Here is a 27826-nt window from a genome sequence, read left to right as displayed (position 1 = left end):
GCCTTTTTTTTTTAATGGTTGCAGCATCCTTTCAAAGCTCTCCTGAGAGTTATTAAGATTCTTTTAAATATTTCTTCCTTTGTGCTATTTATTTTCTTTAAGTTTATGGTGATCCTTAGTTCATTCATTTTAATGAAAGACTTATGTTGAGTAAAATAAGGATTTGGCTTGAATTTCCTTTGTACTGTGTCTTCCTTCTTGTGGGCCTCTCCCTAAATCGCTGACAGCAGGCTCTAACTAAGCCTTCACGACAGGTCGATTTATAGCATACAGAGGCTGGCATCATGTAAAGCATGTTATTATAACCTGTTAACGTAGAGATCTTTGGCCTGTGAATATCCAGGTGTGCTTTCCTCCTTTTTTCTCCGTGTAGTTGTGGTTGTCTGGAGTTTTACTCTGCTTGTCTCTTAAGACCTATCATCTGTAACAGAGATTTTTCCCATCACTGATGCTCTCTTTCTAGAACTTAGTCATGTTCAAAATCAGTCTGTTCCATCCAGCAATGTTTCTATGGCATAAAGTCATCAGAACATAAAAAGAATACTTTTCTGCTGATTTTAACAAAGCCATTTTTATATCACATATGACTAATAAAGAATTCGGTAATTGATTACTTTTATATAACATTTCAAAGTCCTAACTTTATTAATAATGGTTATTAGCACTATAAGTATATCCATAAAAATGATTTGATAGTGGAGGTTAAAATGGGCTTAAAAACAGGAGGATTGGCCAAAAGTCTGTTCATAAAGCAATTAAAAACTTAAGGCTGTGGTAATGTTTGCATTACCTACTCCAGCAATTATAACAACTGGATGAACAACAAAAATAAAACCTTAAAAGGGTCAGAGACTTCCTGATAAGGAAGAAGTGGCTGATGGTAAAACCATGCTTTTCATGGAGGGAGGACAAGGTGGACTGTGGCACCTGCCAGGGATGGGATTACAGTGAACCACTTCCCACTCTGGGCTGAAACCCTAAAGGACTGTACCTTGGAGTATGGGTATAGTTTGTACTTGAAGTGATCTAGAAAAACCTCAGGCTTTTGTTTGGGGCCCACCAGTGCCCACAAGTGCCAGCAGAAGCAAACAAATCTTCTCTGCCACAAGATGACATTATCCTATTCCTCAAGTTGCTTTTTACAAATAAAATTTCAAATACAATCCCAGTTAAAAATGAAGGATAATGAGGCACATAAAGAGACAACACAAGCTAAAAGTAGCAGGTGCAACAAAAAGAAAACTCTGGAACTCTAAATATCAAGCAAGTGCTATGAAACAAATATGCTTATTATATTTATGGAAATAAAAGCCAAACTTGACACATGCAGCCAAGTAACACTGTATTCTAGAATTGAAAAATACAACAAATTAAGAACTCGGTGAACGATGCTTATAGCAAATTAGACCAAAGAGAATTAATAAGATGAAAGGTAGGCCAGAAGAAACGATCCAGGGACCGAAAAAAGAGGAAAACAGAAAAACAAGTAAGATACGGACCGTTTATTGATATGCATTTAACTGAGATCGCAGGGGAAGATGAGTGTAAGAATGAAGCAGAAGCAATATTTGCAGGCTTCATGGCTGAGAATTTCTGGGAATTGATGAATGACGTCCATATACAATATTCAGGGAGCTCGGTGAAATCCACATCTAGGAACGTCATTGTGAGGCTTCAGAAAACAATGACAAAGAGAAGACTATGAATGAAGCCAGAGCAACAGGATTTTCTTCAAAGGAGCAACTGTCAGACCGAGGAGACGACTGAGTCCTCAACAGCAGCCAGATGCCAGAAGGCAGTGGAGTGATCTATGTAAGTGGCTTATACAAGACACTTGTTAAGTGGAGGTTCATTACGCAGTGACAATATCTTTCAAGGATTAAGGCAAAATGAGGACATTTTTAGAAGGAAAAAAACCCCAGAAGATTGAGCACCTGTCGACCTGTAAGGAAGGAAAATAAATTCTGAAGAGTATTCCTTAGGCAGAAGAAAAGTAATCCCAGCTAGAAACTCAAGAGATGTAGGAAAGAATGAAGAGCAAAGAAAGTTGTGAATATTTGAGTTAAATAAAATGAGTGTTGCACACATGGGGCAAAACAGTAATGATGTGGGATTTTGAAAGATACAGAGACAAAATTTAATTGCACAATAATAGCTTAATGGTTAAATAGAGTTAAATTCAGGAGAAACTTGCATTTTGTGGCAGGATGGTAAATTAAAAATTAACATGAAATTTTAATAAGGATGCATATTATAAATTTGAGGGTAACCACTAGAAGAATGGAAAAACTTCCAAATTATGGTAAGAGAATGTTAGGGGAGGAAATGAAATCATTTTTTAAAAAATACAAAAGGCAAGAAAAGAAGATGAAAGGGAATATGGAATAGATAAGACAAATGTAAGAAGACAATAGATTTTGCCCCCAAACATTTAAGTAACTACCTGAAATGTATATGGGACAAATACTCAACTTAAAAAAATGAGTATCTAGAGGCTAGATTAAAATAAGGAAGCTGTTAACCTCCATGATCTTCTTTTCATCCCTGAGTAACTGAGTGACTTCTCCACTCTGGTAAAGACTGCTGAGACACTCTGAATAGTGTGAAACCCAGCCTGGGGTTTGCCATCCTCATTCTCATTGCAATCAGTGAATTTTTTAGTTCCTAACTCTTACATGTAAGAAACACTTAGAGATTACCGATCATTTAAAATCTCATATGAACAGTTTATTTCATAAAAGCAGCTAGACACACAGAAAAAAAAGCAGTTTAAGAAAAGGGATTATGTGGGGAGATGGAATGTTTAAAAAAAACTATCAGTATCCTCATGGAGACAAAACAAATTCCAGAAACAAGGCAAACTTTTATTTAAAAAAAAACAAAAATGAGCTCTGGAAAATGAAAAATTTGATAGAAGGATTATAAGAAAAAATTGAAGAAGTTCCCTGGAAGTGGAGCAAATATCAGAAGGTGGGAAATAAAAGAAGAAAATTAGAGGACTAATCCAGGAGGTGCAATATCAGAAAATAGAAATTTCAGGGAGAGAGAACAAAAATGGAGGGAAGGAAATTATCAGAGACTTCATGAATATTTCCCCAAACTGAAAGACCCAGATTTCCAGATAGGAAAGGCCCAGCCACCAAGTGCCAAACGTGATGGGTGAAAATAACACACCTCAAGATACGTCACTGTGAAAGCACAGAACATTGGGTACAAAAAAAGATCCTACGTATTTGCAGAGATGTAACAAAAGACAATCACTGAAAAAGGATCTGGAATCAAACTGGCACCGGACTTGTCACCAACAGCGCTGGAAGCTAGAAGGTATTGAAACAATACCTCACAACTCTGAAGGGAGATTATCTCCAAACTAGATTTCTAAACCCAGACAAACTATCAAATAAGTGGAAAGTAGTTAGAAGTATTAGGAGTGGGAGGTGGAGGAGGGGGCGCATCTTCAAAAATGCAAGATTTCAAAAAATGTATCTCTCATGCACTGGTTTTCAGAAGACGACTGGGGAATATATCCTATCCCAAAAAGACAGTAACAAAAGTACTGGGAAGCGAGTGAGATTTAGAAAGTGGACTCAACTTAGAAGCGAAGGGAATCCCCATGAAGATGAAGAGATTTTCCAGGATGATAACTCTGTGAAATGGAAAGCGACTAGGCTAGATCAGAGTTTCAGCAGAGACTTATTCTCGGGGATGAAGTTAGGGAGGTATGAGGTAGCTGAAATTATGTAGAAGAGGAAAAGTTATGATATCATGTTAATTCATGGCTCAGCTGTGAATAGCACTTATGAAGCCATAAAAGAAACATTGGATATTGATTCAACCAATGTGCTCTCTGTTGGGAAGAAGGCTGGAAATGTGCAAGAAAGCTACTCATTTCCCTCAGGAAGGAGTTAGTGATCTCTAAAACTAAAAGTCAATCAGAAGAAACAGAAGCAAGCTGTTTAGGAATGAAAGAAAGAAGCATTAAAATAATCAGCTAAAAGAATGAAAAGTAGTTGCCTCTGTAGAGCAAGGAAATGGAGGATTAGAGATGGGCTGGGAATTGATGTTTCTGTTAACTGCTGATGAATTGTGTGATAAATGTGAAAATTAAATTGAGAAAAGCCGTTTGATATTTCTAAAACTACTTCTTCTAGTAAATAAGAATTATAACAGTTAAAGATCATTTGATTTTTAATGCTCAAATTTCTGTTTTCTCTTGGCTGCTTTGTTTTTTTGGAAGGGCTGTTTGGGGTGGAGGTTGGTTACCATTAATTTGCTTTAATCGATGAATTTATTTGGCTTCTCTCATAATTTAAAAAGTGACCTTACTAAATAAAGCATTTAAAATGTGTTCCAGGTGTGGCTTTAGCTGTTATTCTCTGTAACACCCGGCATATCAGTGACCATGTTTTCCTAGAAGCTGCAAAGGTAAATGTTTTAAATAGTGTTTTGTTAGAACTTTATAAAGGATGAATTGTAAAGAAGAATGGATCTTAAATGCAGAAAGAGAATGGGTTAAATTGGCCTTAGGAATGGAAAGGAAGTTACTTTTTTGGTTTACCTTCTACTTTGGCATAAAAGTAACTCACCATGATTTTTCAAATGTTTGTGAGCTATGAATCCTTTCATATTCATAATATACATACTGTATCTGTATCATACATATCTGAAGGTAACATAATTGTGACAGCATAGATAAAATGTGGCTCCATGAATTTTTTTAAACATTATTTTATTGAGTTATAGTCATTTTACAATGTTGTGTCAAACTCCAGTGTAGAGCACAATTTTTCAGTTACACATGAACATACATATATTCATTGTACTCTGTGCATTTTTTTAATGGACAAGTACTGGTTTATTTGGAGTGCTGGCCTGTTGGAGGTCCAGACTTTGCAATATGAGTTCTGAAGAACTCACATTAATACAGATATCAATGTCTATTTTATAGTAGCTGTTGTAATTATGCCAAACTCTGTATGTACTGAATAGAATATGTCTGTAAATCTTTAAATCTGGTTATTTCTATACTGCTCAGTGGTGAACAGTTTTAATTTCTGTAGTACTGTAAGTGTACTCCTGCTAGAAATAATTTCCTGTATTATTCTCTGCTCCCCCAACCCTTTTCCCATTTTGTTAGGTCCTTATTCTGTTATTTAAGCAAACAAAAGTGAAATTCTGTTTTTTTCATCAGGCTCTGACAAGTCAATTGACGGATAAAGAGCTAGCTCAGGGGAGACTTTACCCACCACTTGCTAATATTCAGGAAGTTTCTCTTAACATTGCTATTAAAGTAAGTAATAATTTATACCTTTTCACATAAATTTTAATGGCGTTTTCTTATGCAAGTATCACTAGTTTTTTAGAGAAAAATTGAAAACATTTAGAGGGAGCAAACGAGAAATTTTAGGTCACCCATATTTTTACTACCAGAATATAACCCACATTATTAATTTGGGTTTGTTGCTTTCTAGTCTTACTTCCCAAACACATATTACATATGTACACACGTGCAGTCACCTGTGCCTGTTTTTAAAATTGGTTTCTTGCTGCATTTTTTTCCACGTAATATCTTGTACGCCTTTTCCCATGCAAATCAGTAATAATTCTCCTGATCATTAATGCTTTGTGGAATTCTTTTTGTTATACTTTGTTTAACCATTTTTCTTTTTGGGGGACATTTAGCATCTTTCATTTTATTAGAAATAATACTGTAGTGAACATCCTTGGATGTTCTTATATGCAGTCTTTATGTGCATATGTGGTTGTTTTTTTCTTAAGATAAATTTCCTAAGAACAAAAGGATTAACATGGTAAGGCTTCTGATACACATACATTGCCAATGATTCTTCAGAAAAGTATTGATTTACATTGCACCTGTTAGATATGAGTGTATGTTTTCCCATACCTCTGCGAATACTTAGAATTTTTTTAATTTTTCATATTTAATAGGTAAAAATTGTATTTTATTTTTACTTAAAGCATTTTTCTAATCTGAAGGATTTTTTATACTTATTGAACAATGACATTTCTTCCATATTTGTCCTCTGCTTTCTAATACTGGGCTCTTTAAATATTAAGGGCAATGATCCTTCTGTTTGTTATGGCACAAGTATTGTCCCATTTGTCATATATTTTAATTTTGGAATTGTTTGATATACCATTTTTTGAAAAATTAATGGAATGATCTGTTTATTTTATGGATTCTTTCCTATGTCTTATGAATGTTAATGCTTTCTCCCACTCCAAAATCATAAATACCTACCTACATTTTCTAATCACATATAATTTTTTAATCCCTGTGAGATTTTAGTGTGTGATGTGAAACAGAGAAACTTTTTTTTTTTTTCTGGGTAGTTAACTAGTTGCCCCAGCACCAATTGATTGAGAATGCTCCTTGTATTAACATAAAAGCCTACACAAGTAATCTTTTATATTTTTCAGGTTACAGAATACCTGTACGCTAATAAAATGGCTTTCCGATACCCAGAACCCGAGGACAAGGCCAAATTCATTCGAGAACGAATATGGCGAAGCGAATATGATTCCCTGCTGCCGGATGTGTATGACTGGCCCGAGTCTGGGTCGTGCCCGCCCCCGATAGCGGAGTAGAAGCACGGCACGGAGAAGTACTTTCCATGCTTCACGGAACTCTTTTTTTCCAGACAGAAAGCGATAATGTTATCAAATTCATGGGTTTTTCTGTGTTTTTGTTCTCCCCCACCACTTTATTTTGCCCCGTACGCGGTAGGCGTTGACTACGTTGTCAATGCCTGCAGGCACCCTGCAATCAGATGACCATAATGCTTTCATTTCTGATTTCTGACTCATACCACATCAAAGAGAGATTAAAAATGTACTTGTGAATGTCTTCACTTGTGCTCTTGTTCACTGTTGCCAGAGTATTTGCTACTGCCTAGTACAGCTCATGGTCTTCTCTAACCCAGCTCTTTTAGGGCTACCAAGATAGAAATTTACTTCTATGCCTATGAGTACAGAATTTTGAGAAGAAGCCAAATTTAACCTAATTCTAAGGACAAATTGTCAATATTGAGAAATGTTCTTTTATTTCTGCTTTATTTTACCTTCCTGTTCAGCAGGTCCCTTCCAGCAGATAGATGGAGAGAAATATGAAAAATCTACCCTATTATTTATCTTCTGAAACTGAAACTTAACATTAGAGAAATGGGAGCTACCACTGTCTTTAGACAGATAAACAAAATAGTCTTTGTTTCCAGTAGTATATAAAAATCACAGTGTAACTTTAAAATAAAGGTAGTATCTTAAATTTAATTGCTTCAGTTATGCTGCTTTATTGCCCAACTAGAAATTTAGGTTTGCTTATTAGGAGAAACAAATATTTTCATTTTCTTTACTTCTAGATGATTCTGAAGAGGGGTAAATGATACTTAATGCATAAATTATGATTTTGACATCGTGTGACTTTTGACGAATTGGTCATATGTTTCACATCTAAATGAGCCGTATTTAGACTCACATTGACTGGAGAGTCCGTACTCCTAAAGAGCAGAGATGCTCTTTATTACTTGAGATAATTTTGGAATGTTCAGATGATACATTCCTTTGAATATCATTAGTAGTGACAACTCTTTGTCCACTGAAGATGGATTTAATTTTTTGAAACCATCAAAATTAATTTAGAGCTAAGTAGGGATGAATAAGAGAGGTGTTCAGACCAGTAAATGCCATTTTAATTGCAGTAAAATGGGTAACAGTTGGCTAGTGAGACCAATTTTTTCATGTGGCTGACATTGGAGAGTTCTAAGGGAAAATCCAAAAGCATTTTGAGTGGTAGTTTGCTATATATAAGCCTGACACAGTTGCTTTGGGGAAACAAGCAAAACTTTTAAATGCCCATTCTAGAAATCTTAACAACAAGAAATTATTCATAGCTACATACCAGTGTGCACATTATTTGATATTTCCCTCCACAGTCCTTGATAGGTTAGGTGTGATTCTGTATGGGGATATAAGGGCTTCATTTTTATGTTCCTCTTTCCTTTTACTTATAGGTAAAGATTGATTCATAATAATTTTGAATATAATTCAGTGTTTTAAGAATGCTAGAAATGGCATTGCCATATATAGCATGGGGAAATGCAAATGGTTAAACCCTCATAACAGATGAGTCAAGTCAGAGGTCTGTTATATAAACCTGTTTCGTAAAATAAGCAATCAGGTCACAATTTGTTTCAATTAAATATGAAAGGTTTATGTTTTTCATGTTACCTTTGTCAAAACAAAATCACCCATAAAAATATTCTCTGAAATCTTGGTTTTAGTTTAACATTACGAGTGTAATAATTACAAACCTGTTGTTTGCTTTAATGGTTATTGAAGGCAGGATCATACTGGATTAAAGTAATTTTACTAGAATGTTTGCTTATTAAATATGTCTAATACAGTATTCATGAAAATTATAAATATTTTAGGGAAAAACAAGGCCAAATGGTATATAGCCTGCTTATTTAAATAAGCCAGCAATCATATATGTTTAAAAGCTACCTGTTTTCCTTATGTGTTACTTACTAGTATTTTAATAAGTAACAGTTTTTGGATGTAAATTAAAGAATGTCTTAGTATTTATACTAAGAATACAGGCAGGAACCATCAGCAAGTTGGAAAAGAAACTACATTTGGACCTTCTATAGAAACTCTGATCTAGCAAGAAGGTAATTGTTTTGAAAAACAGCAATGGACAGTCATTTTCATTCTTTTGAAGAAGAAATTCTGTAGTCTGTCAAATTACTTAATAGAGAAAAATGAGAATACCTGTTTTTCTAATCTGAGACCACTACCTGTACTGTGAAACAAATTGGATAACCAGTGAGTGTGTTAGGTTTATTGACTATAATGGGTAAAGTGTTCAAGATTTTGGTTAAAATCTTTTTAAGGGATGGATTCTTAACCGGGAAGTTGCCACCAAATCACTGTGAAGCTTCTTTAAAATGCAGATGCCTCGCCCCCCTTGTTCCCCTGTGGATCACCAGGAGCAGAACTGTGGCAGGTGTGTTTTCATTAGGTCCCCAGGTGGTTCTGCTGCACACACTTCCCCTGCCCTCCCATTCGCCACCTTCAGTGGACATCAGAATCATCGGGAGAGCTATCCGATTCCTCCTGCTGATGCTGTGCATCAGGGGCAGGCCTGAGATTTGGCATTTCTGACAAGGTGCATCTCCCAGGTGATGCCCATTCTCTTGGCACAGAGTGGCACTGCTCCACAGTACTGAGCAGTGTGTGTGTGTGTGTGTGTGTGTGTGTGTGAATTTAGTGCTCAGATAGTATATATTTCCTATGAAAACCATAACTGATAATGTGTTCTCACCTGGAATCTTTTTGTTATGTACAACCTATGTAAGATGTTCAGAAGAACAAAAATAAAGAAATTTTAAACAGATTTTTCTGAAAATATGTAACTAGAATACTGCTCAATTCTAAATTAGATTTTTAATATGCTTGTTAAGTAAAACCTAGCAACCAGTTTTCATTTATACAAGATTTGCTATCAAGTGGATATTTGTTTTCTATTATTGGTTATCTTATGATATGACTTACCCTATCCTTTGTCTTTTCTTTAAATTATTAGCCTCTGGGGCAATATGATTCTACATTCTCTTTTGCAAAGGCATTGCCAGTAAATCAAGGCAAAGCACAGTAATCATTAAGGAGTGTGGAGCATTATTTACTCTCAGATAACTGAGAACGCCCAAAGGGGGTGGTAAGGGAGTGGGAAAAGTCTTGCCTTAGAAAAAATACTTCATCCAGATGCTCCTATAGCTTTTCCCAAGCCCATTCGGTATCCCTCAAAAAGAACCTCTTCAAAGCCTGAACAGCTCCAGGGTTCTGCTGAATTCACCAAAATGGGCCAGCTCTGTTGAGCATACATAATACTTGTGAACATTAATAAAAGGCTTAAAACTCTCTAGTGGAATCCCTTTGAAGGGACTGTCCTAAAGAATGAAGGAGCACCAGTATCATATTTTCATCCAAGACAGGTACAGGCACATTGCTGACTTCATAGAAAACGTCAGAGATATTCATTATCTGCTTTGGCTCTCAATCAAATTGTGATTTGCACTTCGATGTGCATCTGAATGTTAAAATGAATTAAGTCCTCCACAGACAAGTTTAAAAAGGAACATACTTAATATTTAAAATATTCAAGATAATTCGACTATGGAAAACTTACCCCTTATTTGAAATCAAGATGTTTTAATAAAAGTGGAGAAAAAGCTCTGCCTTGTTCCAAATTTTATAAATTCAACTGGGCCTTATTAGGACATGACTCTTACTGCATAATTCCCTTAATCCTTGCCAGGAGTTACTCAGATAAACCAGTGATTAGATTTTAAAACAATAATTATTTTCCTTACTTGGATAAGGAAAGTAGTGCTCAGTAAGTCAGGGGATGGAAATGTGTGCATAGTTCAGTTGTATAAAATACACAAATTAAGTTAAATGACTTGTATGCTTTGCATCTTTCTGTAACAGTTTTTGCCAATAAACTGATTCTTTTTCATATGGCTATTTAACTGATCTTGTTTTTCCAAATAAAAACTTATTTGCCACTTTGCTCTTTGGGCAATCACCCCTCCATTCAGCACACTTTTAAAAGTTTTAAGACGAAGGGGAAAGTTATGGGTATGTATTCCCCAGTTTTCAGAATGTCCTTTTATGTTCTAGGAAAACTATTCTCCCTGACTTTCCTAATTTTACGGGTATAGTCTCACAAGTCATTGATTCCCATATAGTCATTGAATTATCACCAACACGTTAGGTATATTCAGTTAGCAAATAATGATAAACTAAATTCCTGGATTGCACTCTACTCTGTGCTGGGCTTTCTTCTAATCATCTACATGTGTCAGCATATTTAATCTTCAAAATCACCTTCTGTCACTGTCTCTTTTACAAAGAAGGAGACATTAACAGGTTAAAGAGATTTTCCCCAACTTCTCTGCTGTTGAGAAGCAGAGCCCTGTCTCACCTCAGACCTCAGCGATTTTATCTGGATCTTAAATACCTTATCTTTAAGAATCGTTAGTTCAGATGAAAATTTTTCACTTCTTATAAGGTTAGTCTTAGGTCCTTTTAAATGTGTTTTACCAGTTCATTTGATTTTAACTTTGTTCCCATTTATAATCCAAATACAATATAAACCTATTTAATTCATTAGTCTTAAGCATTTCAAGTATTGGATATAAACATAAAAGATTTGGTTTTGAATTTGATAAATTCCACCAAAAATTCCAATCAACTAACATCTTTCGATCTTGTAATCTTCACAAAACCAACTGCTATCACTGTGCAAATCAGTTTCAATAGTTCTTATACACTTCGTGAATCAGCCAATGTCAGTATGAATTTGAATTGTAAGATGTATTTTAAATGATATCTATTGTATTATGTGTATATCCGTAATTTTTTCCATTAAAAGGTTAGAACAGAAAGAAGTAATATAAAATGTATGTGTGGAACAAGGAATATCTGAAACCGATTTTAGCTAAGTGGTCGACAAAATAAGATTTCTGCCTAGGGTTTTATTATACTTTACCTAATGACCTTAAAATTAACTGAAATTGAAACCATAGTTTTGCAATTAATATTGTGTTCCCTTTGATAACATCCCAAGCATTAATTGTTGCCTTGAAGGAAGCCACACAGCAAAAGTCATTGCTTAGCCTTACTCATCTTTGTATTTAAGATAAAAAGATGGAATAGTCTTCTATTCCTGTTATGAAGCTGCTGGATACTTGAACCACCACGAGCATTTGGGCAAAAATCAGTGCATCCAGCATTGACCTGGGACAGGTCATGACTTTTTTGAAAGTTTCAATTTAAACCGAAAGACTTTTTCCCCGCGTGGTTTGTAATTACCAGGTGCATTTCGGGCTGTTCACTCGCGCGTCCGGCAGGCTATGCTGCAAGCTCGCTAAGAACACACCTGTGCCGCCCAGCACGGAGCTTCAGATTTTCAGCAAACATTCCGGTGTATCCCTGGAACTGGAAAGTGGAATCAAGCGGAGACTCAGGATCTATAGTAATACTAGTTGGATCTCTGATTCTAAAGCACCTCAAGCTTAAACTTTTAGATTTAGTGATTAAGTTGGAAAGATCCACCCTCACAAAAGAACCGACGTTACACAAACATTACACAAAGATACGCAAGAGCAAAGCATCTGGGAAAACACTTGTTTGAAAACAAAAAGCAGAACAGTAGACGTTTTTCACTTTGGGCGCTAGGGTCCTCGCGGGTTACCGCCACCACCTTACCCAGAGGGCTGTTGGGGGCGAGTGAAGGACAGGGACTCACTGCAGGACAGTGGGGACGCCTGGAGCTGGTACCCATTCTCTCCGCGGCTACGGGCCCAGGCGGGAACCACCGAGCGCGGACCTCCGGGGCGTCCTAGAGCGGCCGCACTCGGGCACGGCCCGCGGCGCACTTCCGCCCCCGCGCGTCGCCGCCCCGTGGACGGCTGGGCCTCGTTGCGGGCCTGCGCCTCCCTCGGCTCCTGCCGCGGGCCTCGGGGAGTGGGTGAGTGGGGCAGGGCGCGCCGGAGGGGGGCGGGCCAGGGTCTGCGCGGCCGCGGCCTCCCCGGCGTCCGCTGAGTGGGCTGAGCGCGCGGGCGGGCGCGCTTCCTGCGGACTGGCGGGCCGGGCCCGGAGCGGAGGACCCAGGCCCGGGAGCGCCCGGGAGCGAGGACGCGCCTCGTGCACCCCCAACCCCTCACCCCGAGGCGGGGGCCGCCGCCCCGCGCTCCTGCCCCCTCCCACCCCTGCTTTTGGGAGCCTGACGCCGACTTGGAGGAGAGCCTGGGCTGGCTAGCGGTCGGAGACCTGGCCTCCGGCCCTGCCTGGGCTTGGCCGCACACTGTCTCGCGGGCCACGGTTCTTTTATCTTTAAAATGGAGGATGGCAGTATCTGCCGTGCCTGCACCGCTCGGTGATTGCAGGGTGGGCACTGCCTGCCTAGAAACTCATTCTCATCCCGGCGGCCTGTAGAATCACTTGGGAAGCCTTCCAAATGCTGAGGCCCCAGAATCACCAGGTGATCGTGACACGCAGCCAGGACTGAGAATCACTGGGCCAGAATGTCAAGTGACAATACTGTGGTCGTGTGCTGTGTTCGCGCCCGGAAGGTGCACTGCCTCCAAAGTGGATCATAGTCTTGAGAAAGCAAGCGGCTGGGTTTTTTGTTTTTGTTTTTGTTTTTGTTTTTGTTTTTGTCCGAGACTACTGGGACCAAAATCTGGTTTGGTCACTTTAGAATGGTGCATGTCACAAAACATGCACCACTGATTAAATAAATTAATGTCTAATTACTTCCTGACCTAGTGGAAGAGTTTTGATTATTTGGTTTGTTTTTAAACTTTTTATTATGGAAACTTTAAAACACATACAAAAATAGTATAGTATGCTGAATTCCCAACTCATGATCAATCTGTTTTCGTCTCTTACCCTCATCACCTATGGATTGTTTTAAAGTAAATCTGAATATGCCATTTCATCCATTAAATACTTGTTTATGTTTATAAAACACAGCTCCTTTTTTAAACATAAAACCATTGTCAATCTAACAAAAATTTCATATTACTATCTATCCAGTGAACGTTTGCATTTCCCCAGTTGTCTCCCATTAACCAGTTTGTCCAAATCAGGATTCAAACAAGCTTCACATATTGCATTTGGCTGACGGTTCATATCTCTTTTAATCTCTTTATCCCCTCCCTCTTTATTGTTATTTTTTCCCTTGTATTTTACTGGTTGAAGAAGCCAAGTCAAATTTGTCCTATAGTGTTTCCTACAATTGGATTTTGCTCTTTCCGTCCCTGTGGTGTCCTTTAATAAACTGGTATTTAGATTACAGCCTTTTTCAGATTCAGATTCTACTCTTTGACAGGAAAACCTTATAGGTTACTGTGCACTTCATATTGCATCACATCAGGAGTTAGATTAGGTCTTTTGTCTCTCTGGTGTGGACCTTTTCTGTACAAATTATGCTCCTGGGTAACTAATTGACCGGGGGATTACAGGAAGATGCCAACTAATAACTGCAGAAGGAATGGAAGAATATCACCTTTTGGGAACCTGTAATGAAATAGTAGACTGTGGCAGTGATCATTAGTGACTGTTAACATCAGAAAAAGAAAGATAGCCAGACAGCATGTGCTTCCTGATGGAGGTACCCCATACCACTTACCACGTATTCTTAGATGATGGATGGGGGATATAGATGGAACAAGATTGGTCATGAGTTGTTAAGTTCAGTGACAATGCATTACACTAATCTCTACTTTTGTATGTGTTTGAAGTTTATCATAACAAAGTTTTTTTTTTTCAATTGACTAATTGAGTAGTGAGTTCAGGTCAGCCTGATCCATCCATTATAGTTCTCCATTAGCCTTTCACTAAGTGGGTCTCAAAACTGACTACATATTAGAATCACAAGGGAGGAATTTTTTTTTTAATTCTAAAACACATCACTTGCAGAATTTTCTGTTTAGTTCTGGGATGGAGCCCAATCATTGATAAGTTTTTAAAAGCTCTCCAGGCGATTCTCATACTCTCCAGGATTCTGTACCACTGGCCTAGATCTATTATTTGCTACAGATTGCAAAGTGATTATATTCTGTTATACCTTCTGCATTTATTACCTTAATGTTCTACATTCTATTCTCACATCTCTTGCAAACTGCAGTCCAATAAGAAATCCTCTGCAAATTAAACTACTTAATTATCAGAGGAGGTCTTGATCTTGGAAATGAAAATATGGAATAACACATGGAAAGGACACTAGCAGTAACCTAAAGGCTTGTGTGTAGGGTGGAGAAATGTGCCACCCATCTGTTGGGTGAGGTGTGTAGGGGGAGCTGACTGTCCCCAGATGGAAAGGAAGGTTAGGTGACATGTAGTTAGAAAAGCATGTTCAGTGTTATGACATGTTCATCAATACTAAATAAATTAAATATAAAATAAAATAAGTCAACCAAATGCTGCTCACCTCAATCAAAAGCAATTCAAAGATTTAAAAGAAAAGGGAGATTTAATAATCCCCACCACCACCATCATTTTAATCACTCTGAGATAACCAATATTAGCAATATGCTGCATATTCTTCCTCATCAGACTATCTCCTTACTTTTTTTCTGTGAAAATAGCCAATTATGTCAGTGCTGTTCGTTAAGTAAGCACTCTTTTTACACTTTCGTCATATATTGATTTCCATACATACCTGGGTTTATTTCTAGACTGTCCCTTCTTGTCTATTTTTATCTGATTGTTACTAGGGCTGAGAAAATTTTGGATAATTTTTTTCCTGTACTATTGACAATATATTTAATCCAGTTCTCTGTCAAATTTTATTTTAATAGTTTTCCTTAAATGTTTTCTTCCCTGCCATCAATGTAGATAAATAATTGGTTATATGTAAATTTGAGTTAATGCTTATTTATTTTATTTGATGCATATCTCCCATCAGAGAAGTATATCAGAGATAGATGTGCCCAAAAATAGTGAAAGGAAAAAGAGATGTCAGGAGTTGGCAGAAATCTACACACTTAACAGGTTATTGCTTATCACTTATAATAGCAAAAACCCGAGTCGTACCCCGTCATGGACTCTGTTATCAGGAGAGTGAGACATTCACTCAGCATTATAGTGCGGTGTTAACGTTACTGTGCGGTGTTAGCATTACTGTAGAGTGTTACAAAGTATTGCTGTGGTTTATGATGGTTCAGAGAAAGGGCTGATCACCACCATCACCAGAAGATTACTTAGTGAGCATAATTAAATTCCATCTCTTGCTGAGAGCCTCACTAGGGTTGTTTATTATTTATTAAAAGAACTTTTTAAAAATTAATAAGCAGAAAGTACAGAGTTCCTATATACATGCTCACCCCCCAGTTTCCCCTAATATTAACATCTTGCATTACCGTGGTACAATATTGATGAGCCAATATTAATACGTTATTATTAACTAAAGTTTACATTGGGGTTCATCCACTCTTCGTGTTGTACAGTCTATGGCTTTTGACCAATGTAGAAGGACATGTGTCTGTCTTTTCTGTATCATTCAGAATAGTTTTACTGTCCTAAAAATCCCCTGTGTTCCACCTGTTCATCCTTCCCACCCTTCCCCCAAACCACTGTCTTTTTATTGTCCCCATAGTTTTCCCTTTTCCAGAATGTCATATAGTTGGAATTCAGCTATAGTTTTTAATTGACTGGGTTTACCTTTTTAAAAATTTGTTTATTTTTGTGTATGTGAGCAGTCATACAAGGTTTGGTAACTTGTGTTAACTGAGTAAGAGTTATTAAAATTTTTCATTGCATTTCTGTGGAAAACTGTTAGAGAATAGGAATCCAGACTGTTCTGAATAATGAAAACATAGGTAACAGTAAATCTCACAAGAACCTGTTTTTGGTGATTTTGAGCAGTGATGTGTAGTAATCCCTGGGTGATCGTCTCCTTGCAGGGTGGAAGATGTCTATGGATGTGACATTTCTTGGCACAGGCGCAGCGTACCCATCCCCAACCCGAGGTGCCTCTGCTCTGGTCCTTCGGTGTGAAGGCGAGTGCTGGCTCTTTGACTGTGGGGAGGGAACTCAGACACAGCTTATGAAAAGCCAACTTAAAGCAGGTTAGTGTTTATTAAGCTTATCTCATTAAGGCAATCTCTTGTTCCGCTTCTTCGTTTTCTTAGTTCTCCTTGGGCCTTTTGCTCAGAAACAGCCCTGGCAGTTGCATCCCATTTCAGCCCTGGAGCCTGGCAAGACTTGCAAGGCACTCAGGCATCTGGCCACACCCACTGAACTCTATTTATTTTACTTACTTACTTACTTACTTTTTATTCTTCATGTAAATGATGAGAGCAAGGATTTATATAGCCTTAGGTGTGGAGGCTGGAGTGGGATACATCAGACATATGAGATAGACACTGCCCAAGCAAAGGAACAGCATACATTCTTATTTCCACCAGGAGGTCATTGTCAGTATCATGAGAGGATACAGAGAGTGGAAGGGGAATGAGATGTTCTTTGCTACTTGAAGTTATCAGGGTAGGCATCTCAGAGAAGCTGACCTGTGAGTTGTTAAAGAAGGAGGAGGAGGGGTTCCCTGGACTGGGGAGAAGACAAGCATTCCAGCCAGAGGAAACAGAGAGAGCCTAGCACCAGGCAGACCGGAGCGTACAGTGGTGAAGAGCCCCAGCCCAGAGTCAGGCAGACCAGGTTCCAGTCCCGGCTGTGTCTCGGCTCATTACCTTAGCAGATCAGCAAACTTCCCCATCTCTGAAATGGGGTTTAAAACTTGACTTAGAAGGCGTGTTGTGTGAATTGTATATAATAATCCCTTCTCTGTGTGGTTGTCTCCTTCTCATCAGTTAAATCTTAGCTCAAATGCCAGCTCCTCAGGGGCTTCCCCTGAATGTCTGGAGTTAAGTAATTTCTACCTCTCCCAGGCATTCTACTGCTTTGTGCTATTTTTATTCACTTTTTAGTGTCATCAGTATCTAAAATCATGTTATTTAAATAGTTGTTTCTGTGTTCACTGTTTATCTCCCTGTACAATAAAGTAAACTCAGTGATCGCTTACGCCTAGTAGCTGCCCAGTAGTATCTGTTCCGTTGTGTGTGAATAAGATTCTCAGCACTTAGCACAGTGCCTCTCACTTGTCAGGTCTTGATAAATGGTAGTTACTGAAATTATTCCTGTGACTTATACTAGTGTGTGGCAGTTGATTGCTAAAGGAGTGATAGTTCTAGCATCCAAAGATCCCTTGATCTAGTGGTGGAAACTGACATGCAGGCGGTCATAGTGTGATGTGGTAAGTAAGAATAATGGAGATGTTTTCTAACCACTTTTGGAGCACCAAGGAGGGAGACATTAACCTTACCTGTGTGTTCAGAGAAGGCATCCCAGAAATGGTAACAGTTGAGCTAGGGTCTAAGAGATGAATAGAAGTTTCTCTGGGGAGAGAAGTAGGGATGGACATTCAAAGAACAGACAACAAAGTGAGCAATAAGAAAAGGAGTCTCCATGAGGGAAATGACATATTTCGGGAATATTAAGCCATCCAGAACTTTGAATACTTGGCTAAGATAGACAAGAGATAACAATGTAAAAAAAAAATAACTAAGTAAGGGAAGACTGTGAAGATTTCTGTAGTATGCTAAGATGTCTGGACCTTATTATTCTCTTGGCAACAAGGAATGATTAGAAATTTTAGGCAGAAGAGTGACACGGTCTGATTTATGTTTTAGGACAATTTTCCAATGGCAAATATATTGGGAAAGAGAGAATAGCTTCAGGAGACCAGTTCCAAGGCAGCTGCATTCATCTGAGAGAGAGAGAAGATGAAGACATTGAGGCAGAAAGTAGGAATAAGGATGAAGATGAGAGACTCAATTAAAGAGATATTTGTACAGCCACCATCAAAGAGATATTTGTACAGGTGGTGACTGATTGAATGTCTAGGATGTGAAGAGGTAAAGAATTTCTGCAAGTTACAGGTGATGATGTCCCAGACCTAGATAGGAGGTTCGGAAAAGAGCTGTTGGAGGAAGGAACTAATGCACATCACTTGGGACACATGGCCTTGAGGTGTATCCAGTTCAGCCCTAATTATATGCTGTCTTATGTTGAACCCCTGAGGTTAGAGCAGGTGCTATGGTTTTCTTCTCTTGCATCACACGGACATGCCTTTCATGAGAACTGTCAGGGTTGGCACACGCCAGAGGGGAGGCAGTAACATTTAACATTCTAGAGAGTAGGAGCTTAGGTGGCAGGGTGATTGAAATAGAAACAAGTTACTGTTTTTGAGTATAGGGATAAGCTTCTATTTTTTCTTTAGTACCTGTGTCAGTTATCTAATGCTGTATAATAAATTATAAATTTAGTGGCTTATTTGCACTTATTTCATTGTTTCTGTGGGTCAGGGAGTTCAGGCCTGGCTTAACCGGATTCTCTGCATCAGGGTCTCACTAGGCTGCAATCCAGGTATTGGTCAGGGCTGCAGTCTCATCCGAGGCTCAATAAGGGGAAGAATCTGTTCCAGTGCTCACTCAGGTTGTTGGCATAGTCCTTGTCCTTGTAGGACTGGACTGAAGCTGCCTGCAGCAACTAGAGGCCTCCTGTGGGTCCAGGTCATGGGGATTTCTGCTTCACACTAGCTTGCTTCCTTACTGCCAACAAAGGAGAAAGAGACTCAAGAGCAGAATCTGCCAGCAAGATAGAGTCTTATGAATAACATAATCACATTGCATCCTTGTGCCGTGTGTTACTGGTTAGAAGCAAGTCCCAAGGCCCATTCACAGTCAAGGGGAAGGAATTATAGAAGGATGTGAACACTGGGAGGCAGGAGACACAGGTACCACCTTAAATCTATCTGCCAAAGTACCATTTTCTAACATTTTATATTTTACAGCTATTTTGTATATTTTTTAAACAAACAGTGCACAGAGCTCAAACTTTTTAAAACAAAAAGTTTGGCCAAAAAAATAAATGTGTAATAAAATAAAATAAAGCCTGAGAGAACTTTTAGTTTACTAAATTTTTATTGGCATAAGAAGAAAGTTCCTGGCCTCAGAGAGGAGGGTGATATGGTCATCCCAGACATTATCTAAGACGTTCTAATACTTCAGAGGCCCCAGCCTCAAACTGAAATGCAGCATCCTCAGTACATCTTGTTTTCTCTCAATAACCGCATGTGGACCTATCACTATTGGAGTCATTGAGTCCTTTTAGCTTTTAGTACCTCCTGGGGTAATAATATTTTATGGGTTTCATAAGGAAGTATTTTCTGTTTATCTAAACATACTCTTTCAAGTTTCCATGGTCCTGATATGCAAGCATCTGATTACAAAGTACGGGTTTGCCATATCTGTTTTTTTATACTTTAAAAAAGTGAGCTTAAGCCTTTTTTTGTCAAAAATGATTATAAAAAGTAGTATAAAGTATAATTTTTAAATGATTATAACAAGTATACATGTTCATTGTAAAAATTCAAACAAAGCAGAAAAGTATGAATAAGAAAAGCTTAAATCCCCCTCTCATAGGTGAATTTTCTATACACATACCTATGGTGATGGTGTAGGTGTATTTGTGTGTGTGTGTGTGTGTAATTCTGCACAAATGGGATCAGACGATACTTGGTGTGACCTGCTGTTTCTCAGCTGAACAGCATGTGTGAACAGTGTGCTGTAGAGAGTTTGCAGTGGCAGTGAAGACCACTGCATCATCGCTTAGCGCATGCTGAGTAGTCCGCTCCTATGTGATGATATTTTTCCCTGGTAACTTTCTTGTCCTCAAGTGAAATGGAACTTATACATGTTTCTTTCTTCATTTGACAGCTTCCTTTTACCTTTGATAATTGTGGTTGCTATTCCTTCTCCCTCTAAAATCACGTTTCTGGAAAAATGAAATGTTTGTCCTCCTTGAAACTGTGATAGCTGTGGGAAGTACTTTGTACTTCCCTGACTTGTCTTACTTGCTTTGGGTTCACAGATTGTTTTGGTGTTCTGTGTTTTGCAGTAGATAGGGAGAGGCCCAGAAAGTCTGACTTAGGAGTTTTGAGGTCAACATGAGACCAGGATTCATCAACTTTTGCAGTTCTTTTGTCTGCTGAGTCCTCAGGTCACACTTGGGGGTACATTGGCAGCCCAGACAGCAGGAAAGGGGAAATAAAAGGGTTCTAGAAGTCAAAAAGCAACAAAAACAAGGACTGGAGAGAGAAAACAAAAAGGAGCATGTTGAAGACACTTCTTCCCCCTCCTGGGGATTCTCAAGGTCCGAGATCAGCCTCTGCATGCTCTGTTCTCTGCCACAGGGGCCTGGGCCTGGTGCAGTAACTCTGGAAGACTCACTTGGAGAACACTTTCACCTTGATGTCGCAGGCCAACCCCATAATAACAAACTATTCCTGTTCTTCTGTGGTATCAATAAACTGTTTCTGTTCTTTTATGGTGTCAAATGTTTGAAATAGGTGGATCATGAGGTAGGACTGGAAGCCTCTGTTATTCTAAAAATGTGTTAATTGTAATTGTTACTTTTAAAAGACCTTTCGGTGCATCTCAGAAAAATGCTGTGGCATCCTGCCACATACCAGGAGTAAATTCACTTTAACATTGGCTAAATCATGTTCCAACCTAAGCCAGTATGCTCTGGAAAAGCTGTTGTGTTAGTTCAGATGGAAAGGAAGGGATGGGTTTGTGTGTGTGGCTTTACAAAACACTGTGTGTGGGGGGTCTACCCTCTGATCTGCATTCTGGCATCTGTTGTCCACCTCCTCCCCTGGGTTCTTTACTCCCTTTCTACCTCCCTCCTGCTCCCTCCTCCCTTTCCTCTCCCTCCCTCATCTCCTTCCTTTTTGTCCCCCTGCTTCATCCTCACTCAGAGAGCAGGTTCTGGCTTGGTTAGTTAATCTCTGTTCAGTGTGGAGTCCTTAAAAGGCAGCTTTGGGTTCAGGCACTGGTCCAGTCCATTTGGAGCCAGGGGAACATTTGTTATGCTGGAAATTCACATTTGCTGTTCTCAGAGAGAGCAATAGGGGGCAGTATAGTTGCCAGATGCTTTTAACACCTGAGGCCTATCTAGTTACCTAAGTGAAACATTTTATTGCACTTCCTTTTTTTTCTTTTTTTAGTAAATACTCTTAAATATTTTAATACTCTTAAAACTGTAACACTGTGTAATTTGAAGATGTTTTATGAAAAAAATAGTCATATAGTGAAATAAAGCCTGCCTTTGTTACTTCTGGAATCATGTAGAAAAGTGGAAGAAAGGAAGTTTGTGCTAATAAGGAGAATTTCTAAATTCATTTTGTTGCTTTCTATCTACATTGTTATGCATGTTTCAAATAGCTTTGTATGGGTTTTATTTCTGAAAAATTCCCAAATTTGTTTCTCTGCTTCAATCAAAAGGAAGAATTACCAAGATCTTCATCACACATCTTCATGGAGACCATTTCTTTGGCCTTCCTGGGCTCCTGTGCACAATTAGCCTGCAGAGTGGCTCTGTGGTCACCAAACAGCCTATTGAAATCTATGGCCCTGCGGGGCTTCGGGAATTTATCTGGAGAACCATGGAACTCTCTCACACGGAGTTGGTCTTCCCTTATGTGGTCCACGAGCTGGTGCCTACAGCAGATCAGTGTCCTCCAGAAGAACTAAAAGAATTTGTGTTCATGAATAGAGCAGACAGCCCTCCCAAAGAGGGACAAGGAAGAACTATCCTATTAGACTCAGAAGAAAACTCATACCATCTGGTTGATGATGAACAGTTTGTTGTAAAAGCATTTCGCCTGTTTCATCGAATACCCTCCTTTGGATTTTCAGTCGTGGAGAAGAAACGCCCAGGTAAACTCAATGCACAGAAGCTGAAAGACCTCGGTAAGTGGTTTATTTTCCTTTCTCATCGAGTCGAGTTGCTGTTAACTGAAGCAGTTAAAAGTGTCATAGTAATTAACCTTCCTTTCCTGTCTCCAAGGCCTAAAACTGACATTTTCTCCGCTTACTTCCTTTGCCCAAAGTTTGTATATTGAGGGAAACCTTTGAAGCCAAAAGATGCTCTTCAGAGCTAAAACCGAGAATATATTTGAATTCTTCTCTTTTCACTCCCTGGATGCACATCCATGGCCTGTCTTATTCTCAGCATATGCTGTCTTGGTTAGCAGGGTGGTGGTAGTGGTTGTAGGTCTAGGCTTTTATTTATTCATGTCATATTTTTGAAATATGTTTTCAGTGACATCTTTGGCCTGAGACTTCTCAGCATAGTTCTTAACCTTGTAACTGCATCCAACTACTTTCAGGGTTTTCCTTCTCTGTTGACTGCCTCAGTCAACCTTGATTAAATCAATTTGGTGTTTAGAACACTGCCTCAGCCAGTTTTACATACCTGGGTTCATCACACTTGGAAGCAAGCTTATAAGGATTGGCTTGGGGCCCATCTGAACCTTAAATCTCTTCCATGCTCGGCCATCATGTGTGAGGGGTCTTCAGCACCTTTCTCAAAGCAGTGTCCAGTTACGTCATTCCTCCAGCAGTACCACCTTCCTTGGCATGGCTACTGCGGAGGCTGTGAAAAACATGGTGGTGTTTTTTTAATTTTTCTTTATTTCTGCAATCTCTTCTTTCTTCCCCAACTAAAACTAAATGGGAAAAGTGTCTTAGGCCAAAGGTATTTTTTATTACCTAAAAACCTGTAGATACTATTAAATTGAGAAACTTTAAACATGATCTGTGTTTGAATTAGTGAACACATCTTATTTGTTTGTAGGTATTGTCCAGAGTGATGGTCAGATGTTACTCTAGATTAATATGAGATTTAAGCCCAGTTTGGTGAACACAGAACTACCACTCTCCTCGAAGAAGATTGATTATGTACAGTTGCCTGAAATTCTCCTTGATCTTGTGATCTAAACAATCCCTTCTAACAATTTTTTTATTGTGTTAGTTTGTCGATCCCCTGTCATTTAAATGGGCTGTTTAATTTTTACCCACAGATGAGCTTATTAAACACAGCACTCTCAAAAATTGTTATTCCCATGCACAACAGAGAATTAAGACTGTTATCTTGACTGTAATAAGGTTTTAGTGGGACTAAAGAGCTTAAAACTCATCTGACATGTGTGCCTGGGAAATGTCTTAAGTACTAGGACATTGCTGATATCAATAGCCAACACTGAACTTTTAAAAATGTATAAATATTCCAGTTTTCCACAAGTAATAAAGTATTTATAACAATTAGGAAAAGAATTGGATGCCTTTTCCATTTGCTATTTGCTGTGCTGTTGAAACAGACTCTTAACAAGTCATAAATTCCATTCCCATGATGTGATGTTATCTGCCTCCATCATTAGGTGTTCCGCCAGGTCCTGCCTATGGGAAGCTGAAAAATGGAATATCTGTTGTTCTGGAAAATGGAGTTACAATTTCTCCCCAGGATGTCTTAAAAAAGCCTATTGTTGGAAGAAAAATCTGCATTTTGGGTGACTGTTCTGGAGTTGTGGATGATGGAGGAGTGAAGCTGTGCTTTGAAGCCGACCTGTTGATCCATGAAGCGACCCTGGATGACACTCAGATGGACAAAGCAAAGGAGCATGGCCACAGCACACCACAGATGGCAGCAGCATTTGCGAAGTTGTGCCAAGCAAAGAGGCTGGTTCTGACTCACTTCAGTCAGAGGTACAAACCAGTTGCCTTGGCCAGAGAAGGAGAAACAGATGGGATTATAGAACTTAAAAAGCAAGCTGAATCAGTCTTAGATCTCCAAGAAGTGACTTTAGCAGAAGATTTCATGGTGATTGGCATTCCGATCAAGAAATGAAACCAGTGCTCCTGAATGCATTCTGACATGTCTGTGAATATGTTACTGAACCAGCAGTTAAGTTTGTTGTCGTCGTCGTTGTTGTTTTGGTCTAAAATTATTTGGGTCCTAATAGTCCTAAAAAGGATGGAGCTGCATTGCTGAGCCAACTCAGCATTGAGAGGGAGCAAGCTTTTTGATAATAAATCACTTTAAAAAGAAAAAACCAGCATCCTTCTTAAAGTCCACATTTGACAAAATGATAGACTATTTAAGTATACGTCTTGTTTTGTGGCTGCTGCCTCAGATATTAGCCAATACACCATCCTGGGCTTAGCTTCTGCCCAGCTTTATTGCTATTGTTGGCAAAGTACACAGGGCTTGGCCTTCCTGGCTAAAAATGGTATTTTGGCAGTTTGTGTTGAATCTGTTCATGTTATTAACAGGATAGAGGGAAATATAACGAGACATTGGATATGCAGGATTGAAGCTGGCATGTTAACTCTTGAATTCTTTGCTGGAATACTGAATGCAGGGTCGAGCTAGGTGTTTCTCCTTCGATTAATATTTTATTGAACTTTCCAGTTTGCTCTAAACCCATGGTCCTCAGTTGGAGGTGATACTACTACCTTAGATGGAATTCAAAATTGGCATATTTCTTGTCCAAACTAGGAGGGTTCTACTGATATTTAGTCAGTAAGGGCTTACAAAGTTTTGGTCAGTCCTAAACAATGAAGAATTGTCTCATCCCAAAATGCATGTTCAGGGCTGTTGAGATATGCAGCAACTTAAAACTTACACTCCCAATGTGAATATACTTTATAAAAATTAGTGACATCTACTAAGTATGTCAAATTCTACAGCAAATCCTTAAGAGCTAGATAAGTGAATATGTTGGAATTGGAATGTCATTTCAGATATTATTTGTCAGAAATGAGCCATGAGCTTATGATTCTGGAGATTAAAAAATGATAGCTATTCAACTTGAGTTTAATTTATGTGTTCCTATTAATAATTCTTTTAGCACAATTTTAATAAATATTCTTTCTAGAATAGCTTTTCCTTATGAATTGCCTTCCACCTCCATTCTGTCTGCCATAGGGTATCTCTGATTCATCTGCCCACAATTATTTCTCAGAATGTGTTACATGGAAAGGTAGTCTTAAGTGCGGATTCATTCAAAAGGATTCCTTAATCCAGTCAGTTTGGGAACCCCTGTGTGCTGTGTGCCCCTCTGGCAGTGTTCTAGTGCCCATCAGTACATTGAAAACAATACTGCTTCAGTGATCACAAACCAGTGTTTGGTGCCAGAATGACTTGATTTCAGAGTCTCATTCTGTACCTCATGGAGGTCCCTGTGTGCCCTGGAGCAGAATACTTACTCTCTGAGCTTCAGCTTGCTCATCTCTAAAAATGAGAAAAATAATAAGACCTACCTCCGGGATTGCTGTGAAAAATAAAACAGTATACAAAGGAGCATAGGACATTGCTTAAAGGCATTCAGTCCTGAAGTACAGAGGCCTGTCAATTCCACTGAACCCCTTTCTAAGCCATATTTCACCATATACAATCTATTAACATCCCAAGAACCTAGAGAGTTCATAGTATACTTATTCAGAAATATGGTCACCATGTATACTATTAAATTCCTCTGGGTTCTGGGGCTTTTCTAGTTAAAAAAGAATTGCCCTATGGATGGCCGTGGAGTCCCTTGAGTAGTGATAATCAGGAGGAATCTAGTTACCCAAGGTCTCCATCATTCTGAAGCAGGCTCCCGAGTGGTCTGATTCTGCCGCTCTCTAGTCTCTTCTGCTCTGCCGAAGTACCAAAGTTTGACCAGACCTAAGGGGTATCTCGATTTCTGAACTCAATTCAGACAAGCGTTTATTAGATTCCTACTGTGTGCCCAAACCTGTGCATGTGGGGATGGCTAGTGCTCATACCTCTGCTACGTGGAACTCTTCAGGGTAAAGACTGCATTAAGTCACCTCTGCATTCTTGGAAATACCCACCCATAGTAAACACTCAGGAAATGTTTATTAAATGAAATGAGGCCTTGATGTATGAGTGCACAAAATATAAGACCCACCTGTGCTTCATCCATTTCATTACTGTACTTGTCCCAAAAATGTAACTGCCCGATGGGTGGTGCCCCATTGACTGTGCCAGGCTTTTTTGTGTCGGGAGTACAGAGATGAATATGAGGCAAAATTTCAGGCTCACTGTCTTAAGTGGAAGACACTGATAGCTAAACAAAAGTAAATACACAGTTCCTTCAGATGGTTCTGATCTTGTAGCCTGTTATAGTTTCACTGTTTCTGAGCATTATTTGGTAGCTAACTTGAGCTGTGCCCTTCGAGTAGGCGCTATTAATGTTTGTGGGCTAAGCCCTCAGAGTACATGGGAATGTGGAACGAACTGATACGTTGGATCAAGTGTAGGGTATCAGTTCATTGTGAGAATTCTTTCTTGGACTGTCTTCTGGCCTGGAATTTGCTTTGATGGCAGGACACATTCTAAGAATTTGTGGAGCTAGAATTAAGAGTGAGTCTTCAACTGGACTCTCAGAACCTACAATCTGCCCATGGAGGTATGACCCTAGAGGGGACTAGAGTATGTGTTATGCCCCAAATTTAGTTGATCGCTGACTCCTCTTTTGCCAAGGAACCTCTTGGAAAACTGAGAAATGCTGCTCCTTAATACTTACGAAACTATTATATTTTTATTTTTTATTTGCACAATTTATTGAGGTAATAAATTTTATAGCTATACCTAATATTTTCTTTGTCTTAAACCGACTTTCTATTGTCAGGAATTGATAGGTTCCTGCTTATTTTAAATAAAAAATGTGCACTTTCTATTTCTCAAGAGGTGTTTAGACTTGCCCAGACAGACCCCAAATCAGCTCTGTGTTCAAACATTCATGCCTCATTAATACACTTTTAATAAACTTTTAATCATTAAAGCAGCATATGCTTAGTAGTTAATGTTGTTTTTTTGTTTTTTTTTAAGATTCAAGAAAAGAAGATGATGACTCAAAATTTCACCATCCAGAGAGCTAGTACTTCTGGTCCAATGGTCCTGAAACTGAGATGTGAGTCAGTGTCACCCAGGGTAGTACGTAGGTGAACAAGACGGCATAGGTAGACAGAGATCCCTGGGCTCTGACTCCAAATGTTCTAATTCAGGAGGTCTGGGGTGGAACCCAAGAATCTACATTTTTAATAAGAGTCCCCCAGGTGATTCTGAAGTATATGGGTAGTAGGATAAGAAAACTGTATTTATGCACTTAGAAAAATTGAGGTGTATATAGACATGTAAATTTAAACATATAATATATTTATAAGTATGTTATATTACACACATGCCCACATGTGTATTTTTACATGTAGGTTGACCTCAACTTTTTTTCACTTAACATTATGAGCATTTCCCTACAACATGAACTGTTCTTTGAAAGCATGAATTTAATGATTTTGTGTTATTCCATACTATAGATGTAATGTCA

General features: G+C 38.7%; 3 protein-coding genes across 4 annotated transcripts in view; all 3 read left to right on the top strand.

The window, feature by feature from the left end:
• Positions 1-9415, top strand: part of ME2 (malic enzyme 2) — a 47369-nt gene extending 37954 nt beyond the window's left edge. For both annotated transcript variants that reach the window (XM_006205775.3, XM_072952223.1), the window contains 3 exons: positions 4355-4425; positions 5192-5290; positions 6442-9415. In XM_006205775.3, coding sequence (XP_006205837.1) covers positions 4355-4425; positions 5192-5290; positions 6442-6609 — 338 coding nt within the window. In that variant the 3' untranslated portion in view covers positions 6610-9415. The remainder of the gene's footprint in view (positions 1-4354; positions 4426-5191; positions 5291-6441) is intronic.
• A 3037-nt stretch (positions 9416-12452) lies between these two features.
• ELAC1 (elaC ribonuclease Z 1) lies at positions 12453-25301 on the top strand. The gene is made up of 4 exons (XM_072952222.1): positions 12453-12553; positions 16494-16658; positions 21936-22403; positions 23873-25301. The coding sequence occupies exons 2-4, from the start codon at positions 16502-16504 to the stop codon at positions 24337-24339; spliced, it is 1092 nt and encodes a 363-aa protein (XP_072808323.1). The 5' UTR covers positions 12453-12553; positions 16494-16501; the 3' UTR covers positions 24340-25301.
• Positions 25302-25437: 136 nt separating this feature from the next.
• Positions 25438-27826, top strand: part of SMAD4 (SMAD family member 4) — a 78682-nt gene continuing 76293 nt past the window's right edge. Inside the window, exons 1-2 of the mRNA XM_072952220.1 lie at positions 25438-27068; positions 27331-27412. The gene's annotated coding sequence lies outside the window, so the exon portion shown is untranslated. The remainder of the gene's footprint in view (positions 27069-27330; positions 27413-27826) is intronic.

Source organism: Vicugna pacos, chromosome 30, assembly GCF_048564905.1.
Source record: "Vicugna pacos chromosome 30, VicPac4, whole genome shotgun sequence".
NCBI classification, from domain to species: Eukaryota; Metazoa; Chordata; class Mammalia; order Artiodactyla; family Camelidae; genus Vicugna; species Vicugna pacos.
This window is presented reverse-complemented; position numbering and strand designations above follow the sequence as displayed.